The sequence below is a fragment of the Coturnix japonica genome, chromosome 6, assembly GCF_001577835.2.
Source record: "Coturnix japonica isolate 7356 chromosome 6, Coturnix japonica 2.1, whole genome shotgun sequence".
NCBI lineage: Eukaryota > Metazoa > Chordata > Aves > Galliformes > Phasianidae > Coturnix > Coturnix japonica.
Window position 1 is genome coordinate 9,602,795 of NC_029521.1, and position 15,675 is coordinate 9,618,469.

The window sequence follows — 15,675 nt, forward strand, 5'->3', positions numbered from 1 at the left end:
TCCCCCACCTCCCTGGGCAGCCTGTGCCCATGCATCACCATATTTTCAGAGATGGAATGTTTTGTAATATCCAACCTAAGAAAGAAAGCAGCAAGCAGCCCTAGAAGTGAACTGCCCTTAGAGCAAAACCCTCTCACCAGCCACAGCACATCACAGCTCTCACGCAGCTTTGCTATTCTAATGGTATCACACATACCAAACAGAATAGTTTGCACAGGTACAATATAAGTCTCTGGCAGTGGTGCAGGGGTCAGTTCTCATCTTCATGTGCTTCCTTTGCAAGCACAGAAGCAGGAGCCCCCATGTTCTGCAGCACACCTGGAACAAACAGTTGCCAAGGAAGCCTCCTCACTCGTATCATCCTGGTAAACAGAGGGCCTAAGGCTGTTCAGAGACCTTCACTGGGACCACGGGGTTGGGTTAAGTGCTCAAGCTCGATTGAGCACGTTCAGAAATGTGAAAAGCTCAAGGAAAAAGCAGCAACACTGGTTTGGAAAAAAAAAAAAAAAAAAAAAAGCACCACCAAAAAAGTTTATCTACACTTATTTCTCAGTTTCATTTTCTCTACGTATCAGCACACCTTGGCTTAGGGAAGGAGAGAGGCTTTAAGTGCTGAAAGCCACCACATATCCAAGACCAATCACCTCCAACAGCAGAAGCAGAGAATCATAGAATTGCTCAGGTTGGAAAAGACCTTAGAGATCATCAAGTCCAACTGCAACCAAACCATACTACCCTAACTCTAACCCACCGCTAAATCATGTCCCAGAGCACCACATCCAAACAGATTTTATACACTTTCAGGGATAGTGACTCAACCACGTCCTTGGGGAGCCTATTCTAGTCTGTATTTCCTCAAACAGCAATGCTGAATGCCGTAATAGAACCACAGAGTTGTTTGGGTTGGAAGGCATCTTTAAGGTCATTTAGTTCCAACCCTCCTACCAGAGGCAGGGACACCTCCCACTAGGCCAGGTTGCTCAAAGCCCAGCATCCTTCAGCTCCTTTCAAACACAAACCTTGAGAGGTGCCAGCTCAAGCTCTGACCCCACATTCCTCTGCTGCAGGTGCCCCAGCCCACAGGGTGTCTCAGTGAGGTACATAAAAGTAAAGTGAATCTATGCATGTCATTTCTTTCCTGTTTTAGAAAATGAAACAGGTGCTGTCTGGGGAAACATTGCATCAAACAGCCTTTTCCCAGTTTGGATTTAGTGATAGCTTCATCAGTCTATATGCAGGAATGTCTCCAGGATTTTACGTTATCAAATATTAGTTCTACTTTTATATCTTGAAAATTATTTTTCTTATAAGATTTCAAGTGCTGTAGCTTTACTCCAGCTCCTTTAACCAGCCATTGGAGCATTTCATGCAGGGTTAGCTCATGACAGGATCACACTGAGCAATGCCTCACAATGCGCTCAAGACACAGGGTTGTGTGTGGCAGGACCGTGCCAGAGCCCGGGCAGATGGCAAATGTCACTTTTCTCTCTGTCTTGAGATCAATCATTTGGTCAAAATAACAACAGACAGATGTTCTATCTCACTGGACTGGAAGGCTCTATTTCCTCCTATTGCTGAAGGATAGAACTTCCTCTTGCCTCTTTGCAAGTTGCTCAAAGGCACTGAGTCCTGCCCTAAGATGCAGGACAGCCATACAACAGCACTACCGCTGCCAGCAGGTTTGCTGCTCAGATAGACTGGCTGTGGATGGAGCCAAGGAAGTGCAGCTCACACCCTTGCCTCAAAAGGAGACTCACCAATGAATCCTGTGCCAGCCTGCTGCCAGCTGCATGCCCCAACAAACTGCCTGGGGCTGTCTGCTCAGTAATGTTTGTCTGTGATTTGAAAGAATGATAGTTACGTGTTCTCAGAGGAACCAGAGAAGGACAAATGAGGAATCTCCATGTTAGTGGGTCAGCTTTATCATCCTCATTAGAAGAGGCTTCCTCAACACCAAAAAGGAGTTGCCCAGCTATGGCTGTTTGGTGCCACCCATTTTTCCTGTTTCACATTAAGCAGCACTTCTAGAACCTACCAGCCACTCTCCTGCCTGAGGTCAGCAGCAAGGACACAATCTGTCCTTTTGCTCCTCTCAAGGATGAGCAATTCTTATATTTGTTGCTTTTTAATAAGCAACCCTTTAAGAACTTGACTTTCGGAGGAGATGCAGTCCACTTATTGCTGATTTGATTTGTGGGTGTAATATCCAGATGAGGTGAGGATGAGCATGCATATGGGAAACATGTTGCATGCAGACAATTTAGGTGTGCAAGCACACAGATTCCTGCTGCAAAACCCAGGCATACTGCTGTAGGTTGATTTGCATCTTCATTAAAGCTGCAGTAAAACCTTCCTGGTGCATCCTGTCACAACTCACAGGAGCATCTCTGGGCTGGGCAGTGCAGATGGAGGAGAGGGGTAACTCGTGCCACCTGCCAGACACAGACAAAGAGGGGAACCAAAAACCATAAAACCATGACACAGCAGCACAGCTCTCCTGCCAAGGCAGGAAGGGCTTGAACTCATGAATGGCAAAGGGGTCGTGGCTGACACTTCTGGAGCACCCACACTTGAAGGCTTTTTCCACTCCTCTCCTCTTTGCACAGTGTCAGCTTCAACCAGACCTCTCCCTATGGCTTTCCAGCCCTGCAAGCTCCTGGCAGCAGACCTGGAAGACTCCTGGCAGAACACAGCAGCATAAAGCCTCCCATGGCTTCTTCCTTCAGCCAAAAGACTTGATCAACGGCTGTAGCTCCAGCACAAGCTCATTAATTGTATGTAATTAAACAGTAATCACACTGATTTACCAACTGCACGTGAACCTAAGTACTCCACAAATACATATTTTGTGACTGGGCAATTGCTAATTTACTGTAGATGCTGAGAAAATTGGATTTGCCTGGCTATTATCACCACACTGCAGATAGGGCTCTGCGCAGCAGCAACACATCCATATTTCATGTAAGGTACTTCTTGCTCATTTTTACTTTCCAATTAGAGGGGAAAAAACTCAACAACTATCTGGTTCTTTTAACTTTAAGTCTTAAGATGCAGTGATCTAAAGGAAAGAGTACAGATGATTCCCCAAAAATTCTGAAATGAGGAGAGTTGTTGCATTTAGGAAGAGATGTGACTCCTATGGCAATTCCACTGCCTAAGAACCTATTTGTACCCTAACATTCCCTCAGCAGCTGGACAAACAGCTTGCTTCTGAAGCATCTGATTCTGCAGCTGCTTTAACTTGTTAGAAGACAGGAGCTTCCATTAAACTTAAATGCTGGACAGAAACTTCAGTGCTCATCCCAGGAACTCAGTGAAGCCCCAGATTCAGGTGCCACTACCTGGATTTTCACAGAATCACAGAATCGTAGGGGCTGGAAGGGACCTTCAGAGATCGAGTCCAACCCCCCTGCCAAAGCAGGTTCCCTACACCAGGTCACACAGGTAGGCATCCAGGTGGGTCTTGAATACCTCCAGAGAAGGAGACTCCACAACCCCCCTGGGCAGCCTGTTCCAGTGCTCCATCATCCTCAGTGTAAAGAAGTTCCACACATTCATGTGGAATCTCCTATGCTCCAGTTTCTGGCTGTTTCCCCTTGTCTCGTTTCCACACACTACTGCACATTTTAGACCAGAAATGCAGCATGCGGCTCTTCTTTCTAAGCAAAGCCTCTTAATTTTAAGCAAAGAGGAACCAGGTGTTGGTGCAGTGCCTACCACCAGCTCCAGTGCTGGTTAGAGCCCAAAGACCTTTGCAGGAGAGAACCTGCAAGAAACCTTCTTAAAATACCATTTGTCATTTCCAACAATTTTTCAAGTGTTTGTAAAAAGCTGGAAAGGTGTCCCTCCCAAGACTGGTCCTGTTAAAGAAACCTTGAGGTAGTTGAGCTGGTGACATATTCAGGGGTTTGCTTTGCCTCTGTATGCATCTGACTTGAATGGTTCTGTTGAAAATCTGTATCACAGCTTACTGATCTATTTAGGCTATACATTCCAGCATTTTTTCCACTCTATATCTAAAATGGAAGAAGCATAAAACCCCAAATCCCTGTTTATACATGCACTGCAGCAAGTTAAACCTCTCATCACAGGGAAGAGCTGCTGCTTTGTGACATGTTTAATCCATCTGACAGGGCTTGCTGGCCAACCCTAAGCCCAACTACATGGTGCAAGCCGTGTTGCCTCATGCTCACAGCATGTGTGCCTCCTAAGCTTTAATACCTTTATCAAGTGAAGCTCCAGCCATGTGGTAAAAGCTCAACGCCGTGTCCACGTCATTTATATTCTTCAGAAAAGTGAAGAAGTTCTCCACCTCCTCAAATGTCAGCCCCTACAATGGAAAAAGAGGGTCTTAAGTGACAGGAAAGGCAGAATGTGACTCAACAGCATGAGCCTGCAGCTGAGATTTGGGAAACCACTACAAGCAGGTTCATGTATGAGATGTGCTTAAGCTAGCTTTGCTATAGGACGCTGCAGGATGGGTCTGCTTGCCCTATCTCCCTGCACAGCACACAAGCAGAACAGCTGGTGGCAAGCTCAGCTCCTAGCTCCATTTGGCTGCAAAACACAGCTCAGCTGCATTGACCCCTCGAGCAGGGCTGCACTGAGAGCTGCAGCCTCCAGACCGCCTGAGCTAGTGCTCCATCCCAGTAGGGACAGCCACCCTGGCTCCCTCCCTGCAGTGATCAATCAGCCTGTCACAGGAGTTCCGGCTCAGCCTCCTCCTGCCAGAGAGATAGATGTACCAAGATACTGAAACCACAACTGCATAGCATGGCACAGCTTCAGAGTCCGGATGAGAGAGTACACATTGCAGCTGGTGCTGCCAAATATAAACTTCTACGTTGTGCTGTGACCCTGTTCAAGCTGCTCCCAACAATTTCCAATCAGGGAAGAAGTGATCCATCTTTTTTTTGAATATAAAGCACTTTAAAAAAAAAAAAATCATCTTCTCCTGCAGACACTCGAGAACTGTAAAAAGAACTGCAGAAAATCAAATCTGTAAACAACTCAAGTATTTCAGCTTGTTCCTGTCCTCCATGTAACTGAGTATATGGCTGCGCATGGCTGATGCAAGCTGCAAAGCATGCGCACCAGCTGCAGCAACAGGGTTTATCAGTGCTGGATCCATGGATCCAGACCACAAAGGATGAGGTTTCAAAGTGCAGATGTGGACAATGCACCTAAAAAAAATAAATCCCCAGTCACTGCACAGAGGACTTCCTTTAGATGTGTACCGGCACTGCTTCCCAAGCAGTATGCTAACAGCCATATGGCACAGTCAAACATTATGCTGCCCCAGCAAAAGGAAACACCAGGTGCTTTTGCAGAAGGTAGCACAAAGACTCCTGCTTTGTACAGCTGAGCTACAAGAGAAGTGTTCTTGGCAATCCAGACACCGACTCATCCCAGCACCTCCCTGCTGGGTGTTTGTGACTGAGCAGAGCACCAGCAATTCAGAAACCCTGCGGGAGCTAAGATCTGCACAGCCACTTTCAGGCCAGCAGGAGACATCGTGCTCTGACTGGCTGTGGCAATGGCCACAACGTACCCCAACAACCACTGTAAGCAGAATCCCAGCATAGCATTTTCCTGGCCGATGTCGAGGCCAAGAAGAGTTCCCCTTCATGCCAAGTGGCCCCTTGTTCAGTAGCTTGTGGTGGTTGCTGTTGTTTCAGCCAGCAGCACAGAAAGTTTCCTGCTTACATACAATCTTGTGGTCCTTGTCACTGCTTTTGTTTTCTAGCAATGACAACTGGAAACACCCTACTGATCCAAGCTTTCATGAGACATACATACTGAATTTCCACAGCAAAAATCCAGCTGGTGTTAAAGAACTGAACAACTAATGAATTCTGTCACTGAGGCTGGCAGCAACATTAACACCTTCCCAATTCTGTAAAACGGGAGAGGTGCAGAACTGTGCTGACAAGCTGACAGCAATGAATGATCACTATCAGCCAGCAGCCAGGTATGGGGATTTATCTGCCTCCTTCACTGTGTGTGTCAGCACTGCTCCGCTCTCTGTAAGTCACTCATGTCACTGCTGAAGGACCAGACACAGGCCTACCAAAGGTTCTGTCTTTTGTTCCTCAGGGCCATTGCCACCCGTGTCTGCTTTCTGCTGCTTCTACCTGAATTTTCACTCCTTTTGCTCATAGGGAAATGGCACGCAGTGCAGGTCCTTCACCTGTTCTCTGCCTTGCTCTGCTGTCATCAGAGTAAGAAAATGCAATCTCAACACAAAACTACACTGCACAGCCACAGGCAGTCAACAGCCCTGAAGCATGTACAGAAGATGACCTGGATCAACAGGATCAACAGCTTCCGAATAGCCAGCTTGGTTTCCTGGTGGTTAGGGACATATAAACCAAATGCCTTGCTTGTACATACTGCAGACAACACAAATCCTTTACTAGGAAGAAAGCAGCTGTGTGAGTAAAATTGAAGGGAGAGGATCATAAACAATTATACATAAAGCGGCAGCTCCAGTGAGTGCACAGAGCAGTTCAGGTATGCAGAGTGCAGTGGGATTTTTCAAGAACAGAAGTGAGAGCAGGTGACCAATTATACAGGAAAATACACCATTCCCAAAGGCAGGAACACAGAACAACAATGTTAGAAGAGGGGTAAAGATTTGCCTACAGCCACAGCTGCAATGATCTGGGGCTGGCAGGGGCACCGAGCCCAGAATGGATAATCACAGTAGGCAACGTGTGGCAATTTAACCAGAAAGCACTTGAGTTAAAATACATTTGCAAGGTAATGCTGGATTAAAAGCTTGCAACACAGTTATGGTCCAGCTCCTGCCATCCCCTCCCCACACCACACTGCCCCAGTTGTTGTATTCCCACTTTGAAAGGAACAAGTGACAGCTCCTGCTGCTTTTGGTGACATTGCAGCAGGTTAGTAAACCACGTGGATAATGGCTTAACGTGACTTTTAAAGCATGGAATGAAGGGATCTGGAGAAAAACTTCCCTCGGAACATTCACATCAAGCTGCTGTAACAAAGAAGCTGTTTGGTGACAGGAAATGATTGCAGGGCAAATGGTGAAGAGGCCGAGTGGCTTCAGCATCTCTTTGAGGACTGCGACACAAAGGGGGGCATGGGACAGCATCAGCTCCATTCCTTCTCCACAGGCAAGGAGCAAAGCAGGGCAAGGAGCAAAACAGAGCACGACACAGCAGCTGCTGGCTCTGCAGATGTCTCAGTTGCAGAAGCACTGCCAGCACTGAGCTCCTGCTGTTCCCAGTGAAGAGCTTAATGCTACACTCATTCACAAGGGCAACTCTGCAAGCACATCCCTGAATAAATTAGTTGGGAAGCTCAAAAGGCAATTAATGTGATTCTGGCCATGGCAGTCCTATTTCTAATGGGATCGGAAAATTTAAGCAACATAAAAACACTGACAGCTGCACCTGCGCTTTCCAGTAAAAAGCACATGAATACACATAGACATGAAATACTGCACACAAACCTGCAAAGGATACAGTCCTCTGCAACACCCCAGCAGAAGAACAAATACTTTCAGGAAGAGGTTCTCTTGTACCTAAGACACAGCAATGCTAGGCACAGGGGTGGGCTATCTGTGAGTTAAGACCTGCCAAAACAGATGAGCGTGGTGCCTCATGTCTGTCTTGTATAAGCACAGGCTTTGAGCATCCTGGTGGTTAGAAGGTTTACCTGCTCCTATGTAAAGAAGCTGCCACTCCTTGGCTTCTTCCTTTACTTCTTAAATCAATGTGTATCTTGTTAATTGAGGGGCTGTCTTATTGCAGGATTTGGTTGCTTCATCTCCCCCAGCCTGAGGAATTATAAGATTTCTAGCAATTCTGTTTCTTGGAAATATTTTTTTCCCCCTTACAAGTTACTGGAATGAAGAAATAAAGAGACTTGCTCAGAACCTGTCTGTTACCTACAAATAGAAACACAATCTGGCTGCCTTAGGGATGAGGAATAAGGTAAAAACGAAAGTTCTTTCTCTGCCACAGATGTCAGGTTTCTGACTGACACATGGAAGGAAAGGAACATCTGCTGTAAGAAGCCTTCCAAAAATAACTCCCTCTGACTAATTTCTCATACACCCGGCTACTGTTCCACATATATATACAATCACAGCAGAGAATCGGCGGCTTGTGAGTGTAACAATAGAGCTGATATTTTCTATTCCGCAGACATGACAGCCACTCAGTCACAAAGTATTTGTCCCGAGAAATAAAATAATTGCTGTTAAAACTCAAGGGGAGCAGAAGCATTGGAGGAGTAAAACCCACAGGGTCTCGCTCAAAAATCCAATAAATGGACTCAAAAAACACACCCTTGGAAACACTAATGAACTTATTTAAGCTAGTGACCAACAGCTTGGGAAGTGAAATGTTCAGGTACTTACAGGCAATTCCTTCCTGCTTTTGGGCATTGTCTGCTGTGACAGACAATGTATCATGAAAGCACTGGAGCTCAGGCCTCCCCCACAGAGTTAGGACAAATGAGATGTCTCTGAAATACAGAGACTGCAGAAGTTCCACTTGAGAGAGGCACTTCAGGGATGCCCAAACTTGCTGTGCCTCTGCACTGTGCCGGGAGAGATGAAAACTCACTTGATACTGCTTGTTCAGCTCCCAAAGGAACGCTCCGAGGAGCGCCACCTTATGGAAGCAGACATGAAATTCTAATACTGAAGAATTGCAGCACCCCATACTCACTTTACCTGATCAAAAATTTCCTACATGCATTTTTTATTCCAAGATCTCTCACTAGATTAACTGGTGCAGGTTATGCAGCCTTATTCCTTTCTAAATCATAAGTAATTCAAACTATTTTTCTCATACGTTCATAACTAAATAATAAACTGCCCAGCCAGAGCAGCTAATTAAACCAAGGTCAATCCAGTAAGTATGAGAACATCTTCAGTATTTATTCTGGCTTCAGACCCAGAGTGATGCTTTCTAAACATAAGTTTTGTCAAGTGCAGCATCGTGTCAGTAAGGAGATGCCTAGACTCTGATCAGGACGCAATTACTGCACTCCCACCTCCTGCATCTCCCTACTGCTTGGGAGGATTCATCATCTGCAAAGTCAGCATGTCTCTCCAGGCTGCTTTTCTCTGGATGACAAGGATGGCTTGTTACGTAAGGATAGAGCTTTGCATGTCAGCCTATTGCTTAGTAAAGTCATTTCTTGCCCCTAGCCCTTCACAAGTGCATGAAAACCTCAGGAGTTTATCCATCTCTGCCACAAGGCATCACTCAGCCACGTGCAGTTTAGAAAACCAGTGAAAAAGACCATCAGTGTGTTTCCCTCTATAAGAGTACCCACTGAGCCCAGTGCATCTCTCAGCATGATGCAAGATGGTTGCCTGCTCCTTTGCCCCCCCACATTCCCAAATTCGACTGACCTCCCCATCTTGGAAGTGTTTCTTGAGCTGCTTCAGCATGACCGTCAGCTTCTTGGACTGCACCCCGCTGTAGGCCAGCAGCATGCTGCCAAACTGCCGCTCTGTGATCCGCCCATCCACCGGGTCGTGCCGCTCAAACTGCAGGGAAAAAAGAAGGTGAAAATGAGGGATTAAAAAAGGTACAGTAATAACAAATGAACAGCACAGCAGACGTGCTGAGAGAAGAAACCCCAGCACGTTTGATTAGTTGCTTCTCCAGGACTGTTTCCATCAGAATCAATATTTCCTTGTATGGGCAACTTCTTGAGAAGTTTTCGTACCTAGTCCTCCCAGTTTCACCTTATTGGAGGCTATTTGTAGAATTGGACTTGAAGAAACAAGACAATTATTTTAACCTGAAGAAATTAAGCTTGTGACCACAGGTCCCCAAGGGAGTGACAGACAAGAAAAAACATTAAGGTGTTCTTTGCATGGGCTTCAATCTTGGACAAACACCTGAACAAGTGGGTGGTGCAGCAGCTTCTTCCCACCTGCTCCAAGACTCCAGTTTCACACATCTTAGCATTTGGAATCCCTTACTTGATTTCCATGAAGTATATCAGAAAACGTACAGCTGATTACAAGCCCGAGGATGACATTAACAACGGAATTAATTTTTAAACTCTTATGGAACAACTCATTTAGCACAAGAGTAACGCTAATTTGACATAACGTGGCTGTGTTAACTATTCCTGCCTCAATCGCTTTCCTGTGCTTAATTACACAGCTAGCACAAAGCCAGCAAGGCACCCAGCTGAGATCAAGGTGGGAGCAGGGGATGAAAGGCAGCAGCTCTGCCTGTGATCTCAAGTTGCCTCTGAAGCAGCGAATTTCTCAGGAAAGCCTTGACTCAGCTTCCAGAGTTTCTGCAGCACTGCATCTAGCTCTGCACTGAGATGTGACAATGTGGCTCCCACCAACTTACATGTGGGGAAATGGAAACATTTAACCAAAACACAGATGCCTCCAGTCAATAGTTGGCAGCCAGGTACTGTGCTCACTCACACACCGTGGTGCACACTGCAGAGACAGCCAAGGAGGGGAGTGACGAGCACCACTGTTACAGATCAGCTGCTGTGTGCTGGGCTCCAGTCTCAAGTACAATCACCACTGAGCTGCAAAAAAAGCCATTCACCAAGCAGCAGCATGGCAAAGGATGAAGGAAGTTTAAAACTTGCCTCCGGCTGGTGTCAAATACACTTAAGTTAACAGGGGGAGGGATGAGCAGAAGACGTTGTTTATAGAAGACACAGAAAAATTTCAATGAGAAGACAAAAAGAAGTTTGAGCAAACCACACAAAAGTTGGTTGTAAAATAAGCCTCGATGCTTTGTGGGAAAATAGAGGATGAGTGCAGCAGGGGCTGCTGTGATCCCCATTTCCACTTCTGGGCTTCACAAGTGCCAGCACTCCTGCATCAGTCAAAGCTCTGTACTCCTAGAAGCCACCAACAAAACACATTTCCTGAGACAGTAAATTGCTATATTTTTTCTGATATGCTGCCAGTAGTGTTTCTTTATCACAAAGCTTCGCTTCAAATGATTCGTGAGAAGAACCTTGTTTTCAGCTTCTAAAAACACAATTCAGCTGCAGCAGCCCCTTCCAGCTACATGTTGGGAAGCAACCATGTGTTTTCTCCTGCGTGATTAACAGGGTATTTCCAGTTACAAATCGAGACTTCAGAGCCACTGGCTCACTCTGGCAGGCAGCAGGCACAGTGAAGGCACACTTCATTATTTCTTGGGCAAGCTCCTGGCAAGCCCAGTGCTGCCAGACAGCTTCCAGGCACCACCACTTGGTGCCAGCAGTGGATTCTGCATGTGCACAACAGTAAGGCTGCAAGACTTAATAGAGGCACAGTGCTCTCCAGTGTCACCAGAGGTGCTGTTCAAATTAGCCTAAAATGCATTAGGCAGTACTGGTAGTCACTAGAAGGTGGTGAGATATGCAGGACAATCAAATGTGCTCCCCAAAGGGGAGGAAAGTGGAAGAAATGGGTACAGCCAGAAGTGCCCAGAGCAGATGTCCCAGAGCCAACCTGGAGCAGCTTCCCTAGCCTGGTCCATACAGCCAGCCCATGTCCACACCAGCCATTATAGAGCCTACCTGTAAGCTGAAAAATACATTTAATATCCTTCTTTCACCCCACACAAAAAAATTAGGTGTGAAAAACACCTCCATGTTTCTTTAAAAGAAGCTTCTTATGTATCTCTAATGATAAGGTTAAACATAGCTTTCAGTCTGAATAACTACGCCTACCCTCTTTTGCTTTGGTGCATACAGGAAAGGCTTCATCAAATGAAGAAAGCAGAAGGCAAATAAAGAGACTGTTTTCTCTGCTTCCACATCCCCTTAATTGCAGAACTCCTCACTGAAAGGCAATGCAAGAATCCACCACAGAATGACAGACCCGTAATCACTCTGCTCCCAGACTTCACTGCCTGTCTTGACTAACCCACCCCACCTGTTTCTGGGGGAATTCAAATGGCAGCCCCTGAAAAGCACCCAGCATGAGCCACTTCAGAGGAACCACCACTAAAAGCATCTTTGTTCAGGAAAATGCTGGGACTTCTTACACACAGAAGTTGGTTTCCTCTCCTCCTCCTCCTGCTGCCACCAGCTGCAGAGCTTGTGGCTGGGTAATGAGGCAGCTCCAAGGGCTGCAAGCCACGTGGTGTGGGCAGCACAACCTGCTTTGGGTCCACTCATGCACAGGGAGTGGACAAGGCCAATGCCACCAGAACTCAAGCCATCCACCTGACGGGTTAGGAGTTCACAGCTCTGACCAAGAATGGGGAAACAGGAATGAGTGTTTAAGCCAAGGGCTTGAGGCACAGCAGCATCACATCTCTAGGAACTGCTTGCAGATCTCAGGCTCTGCAGGTCTCAGGGCAGGGCTGCATTGCTGCTACCTGCTCTGCTTCAATACTGCTTTCAGCCCCAACACTGCAGTGATATGGACAGCAAACTTTAAGATATCGGTGATTTAAAAAATATTAAAAAAAAAAAATCTTACTCAGACAAAGGTCAGACTTGAGAAACCTTCCCTGAGGAGGATCTGGTACCATGTCAGCCCACTCTCCTCCTCTACACATTTGTCATAAGCAATAATGCTAGAAAGATACGTGCAGGGAATTTCTACCTAAAAACCCTAGTGCTGAAATCCTGACTCCCCAGTAACAGTGAGTAACGGGAACTACTTCAAAGCAAGGAGCAGCAATGTGGCCAGCAGACCCAACTGTGCAAAGCAGCACCATGTCTGCACTGCCTGAGGGGAGTGCTGGAATTCAGGACAGTCAGGGATGGCTGAGCACCACACGCAGCCTGCAGACAAAGTCCAGTGGATGTTGCCATTTGGTTTTTAATCCAAAGCCAAATGCACACCACCTAAATCAGCAAGAGCCTCAACGCCTGCCCAGTGATGAAAGGGACATGCACAGCTGTGATGTGTTGATGAAAACACAGCTCTGACTTTCTTCAACACCTTCCAAGCTGTTTGCGAACTGCATGCCAAATTCAATCCCGTAAAGACCAGCTAAATAAAAAAATAATAACAGATTCCTGACAGCAGTGCAGAGCTTGGGGCACTCCTGTCTTGAGTCAACATGATCCAAGGTTGGTTCTGCTCAGTGCTGTGACTGGAAGGAAGTACACACACACTTTGCATCTGCCATCATTTGCAGTATGCTCCAAGAGAAGTGAATTAACTCCCGTGGAAGCAGGAGGCGTCCCAGAGGACTGAGCAAACAGCAGGCAACAAAGAAATCACCAAGAACAATATAAACTGTATTATTTTTTAGCCTTTGCCTTCAGTATAAAACTCCAAGTCTACATCAGTTTTCCAGAACTCCATGTAAAAACAGAGCCTCCACATTTCTTTAACAAAATCAGTCCTCACACACTGCAATGTAAAATGTGGTTTATCAAGAAGTCTCCTTTCTCTCCAGCTGCACAGAGCATCTTCTGCAGCCTCAGCCTGGCCACAGCCAGATGCCAAAGTACAAACTGAGCCCTGGTTTGCTGCTAGAGATCCCTCATTGTCAAGCAGCCAGGAAAGCCCCACACATGCTGCTACCACCATGGACTGAGTTCTGCACTCCCATAGTAATTAAAATAATGCTGGCTGCAGAATGACCCTTGCACAAATACAGCACCCCTCAAACGTACTTAGAGGTCATGCTGGTGGAGATCAGACCAGCAAAATGGTGTAGAGGCAGGGGATTCCTGGCTGTTTTTATGGAAGATCTCACAGGGCTTTGAGCTCCCAGCTCCAGCAGGCACAGGAGTCCTCTGGTTTTACTTCTCTCAGCAACACTTCCAGCAGCTCCATGCACTCAGTCTGTGGTGGGTCTTGAATGTCTCTATTGCAATGCCTTGCCCTGTGACAGTACAATTACAGCACCCTGAGCCACACAGGGCTTGCTGAGAGCTGCTGCATGACTGAGCTGGTCTGTAAACACCAGGGAAGGTTATGAAACATAGTCACATTGCACAGCCTTAAAAGGGAGATTAAGCACAAAGCACAGCACTCGTGTGGTGCAGGAGTCAGCATTTTCAAGTTATTGGGTTTTTTCCTTACTTTTCAGAAATCTCCTAAACCAATCTTCTACAGTTTGATGCAGATATCTCTGAAAAGTGAATGAACTGCAGCCAGGCACCCCAGCAACGTTGTGCCTATCCCTATTACGCATTCCAATCCAGCTGCATTTTAGCAAGCTGTTAAATTGCTAGGAAGACTTATCCTAGAAAAACTAACAAACAATGCACAGTGTCCCTAAAATCTCAGAGCAAGCACCTAAGGAAGAAGTGTATGTGTGCCACTTCTTATTACACATCAAGATAAAAAATCTTTATCTACAAGGGCTTTTGGGTGGAGAGAAGAAAGTAGAGGATAATTTTTGAGCTTATTTATATTGGTTAGACAAGCATCAATAACAGAAATATTGCTAATTCTGTCAGTAAGAGGGTACTTGAAAAAGGTGACCTGTTTGGAAAGGCAGCAAAGTGCGTGTAATAAGGGGCTAAAGGAATCTGGGAAATAATGATTTGTGGGGTAATATTCAGATACTCTTTAAAGTAGTATTTGCTCAAAGCTTTATTGGACAGGCCATAATGCACTATTTATCTGCAAACTGCTGCAGCACTGGTTCTGTTTACTGCTCTGAAGAAGCATGCTGCCAGGATCTCTTGTCAAGTTGCATATACAACACTGACAGAGAAGGAAAGCACTGTTCATCTTCCTAAAACCCAGCAAGCCCATTTGTCCAGAAAAAAAAGAAGAATGATCTGGGAGGAAGCAGCGATGCTCTCAAGAGCACCAAGTTGGTGCCAGAAGAGAAAGCATGGCAGAAGATTCTAAATGCTTTTTAGTTAGAAAGATCAGAGGTCTCCAAAATAGTCACATTTCAGCTGTTCTGAACACCACCCTTGCACATCAAGCTGTCCAAGAAAGTCAGTCCAGAGCTGGATAATGAATAAACAACAACTGCTCTTAACATGCAGTCGCGGCACTAAGGGGACATGGTTCTGGGGGCAGGTAAGCCACTTTCACAGAGGAAAAGTCCCATCTTTTGAATGGTTTCCCTCTTCTTCCCTTGCTCTCTGAGAGCAGCTTCAGTGAATATGTAGCAGCAAGGTTAAAAAGGTGCATCTGTCAGCAGCAGTGAAATCCCCGCAGAACAAGTGCTTTTTAGATTCTTTTGACACTTCTTTGGCCTTGGCACAGAACCACTGCCTGCAAGGGGAAGAAATTAATTCCAGCCACCCGCAACTTGTTACGCTTTAATGAGCAATTAAAAAAGGTTATATAAAGATGGCTGTACCTTAACTTCATCCTCATGAATCAAAATAACTTCTTGCTGGCTCTGAAAGGATCTGCATTTTGAAATTTCAAGTGTTGAGGGAATGAAATGAGAAAAATGTAAAGGAGAGGAATCTGTCTTACTCATGTCTGATGAATTAGAGAGAAGCATTCGCTCGGCTGCTGGGGGCAGAGCAAGATGAGACAGAGCACCTGGCTCCTGCTCTGCCAGCCAAGAGCCCAACTCCCACTGCTGCTCTCTGCCCTGACTGCATCACTGTCACTTGTGTCCTTGGCAATGCTCCTGGTACCCAGACACGAGGAGCAGAGGATCTCCTCCATCCCATGTGCCCACTGAATAAGGAAAACGCAAAGTTAAGAAATGTAACGAGCTCCTGACCTCTCTGCAGCAAAACCCATTGGCTGTTTGCATGTAACCA

General features: G+C 46.1%; 1 protein-coding gene across 6 annotated transcripts in view; it reads right to left on the bottom strand.

Annotated features, from left to right (window-relative positions):
- Positions 1-15,675, bottom strand: part of MICU1 (mitochondrial calcium uptake 1) — an 88,053-nt gene that overhangs the window by 2,922 nt on the left and 69,456 nt on the right. For all 6 annotated transcript variants that reach the window (XM_015866295.2, XM_015866299.2, XM_015866298.2 and 3 more), the window contains 2 exons: positions 9,398-9,535; positions 4,222-4,330 (listed from right to left, as the gene is read on the bottom strand). In XM_015866295.2, coding sequence (XP_015721781.1) covers positions 4,222-4,330; positions 9,398-9,535 — 247 coding nt within the window. The remainder of the gene's footprint in view (positions 1-4,221; positions 4,331-9,397; positions 9,536-15,675) is intronic.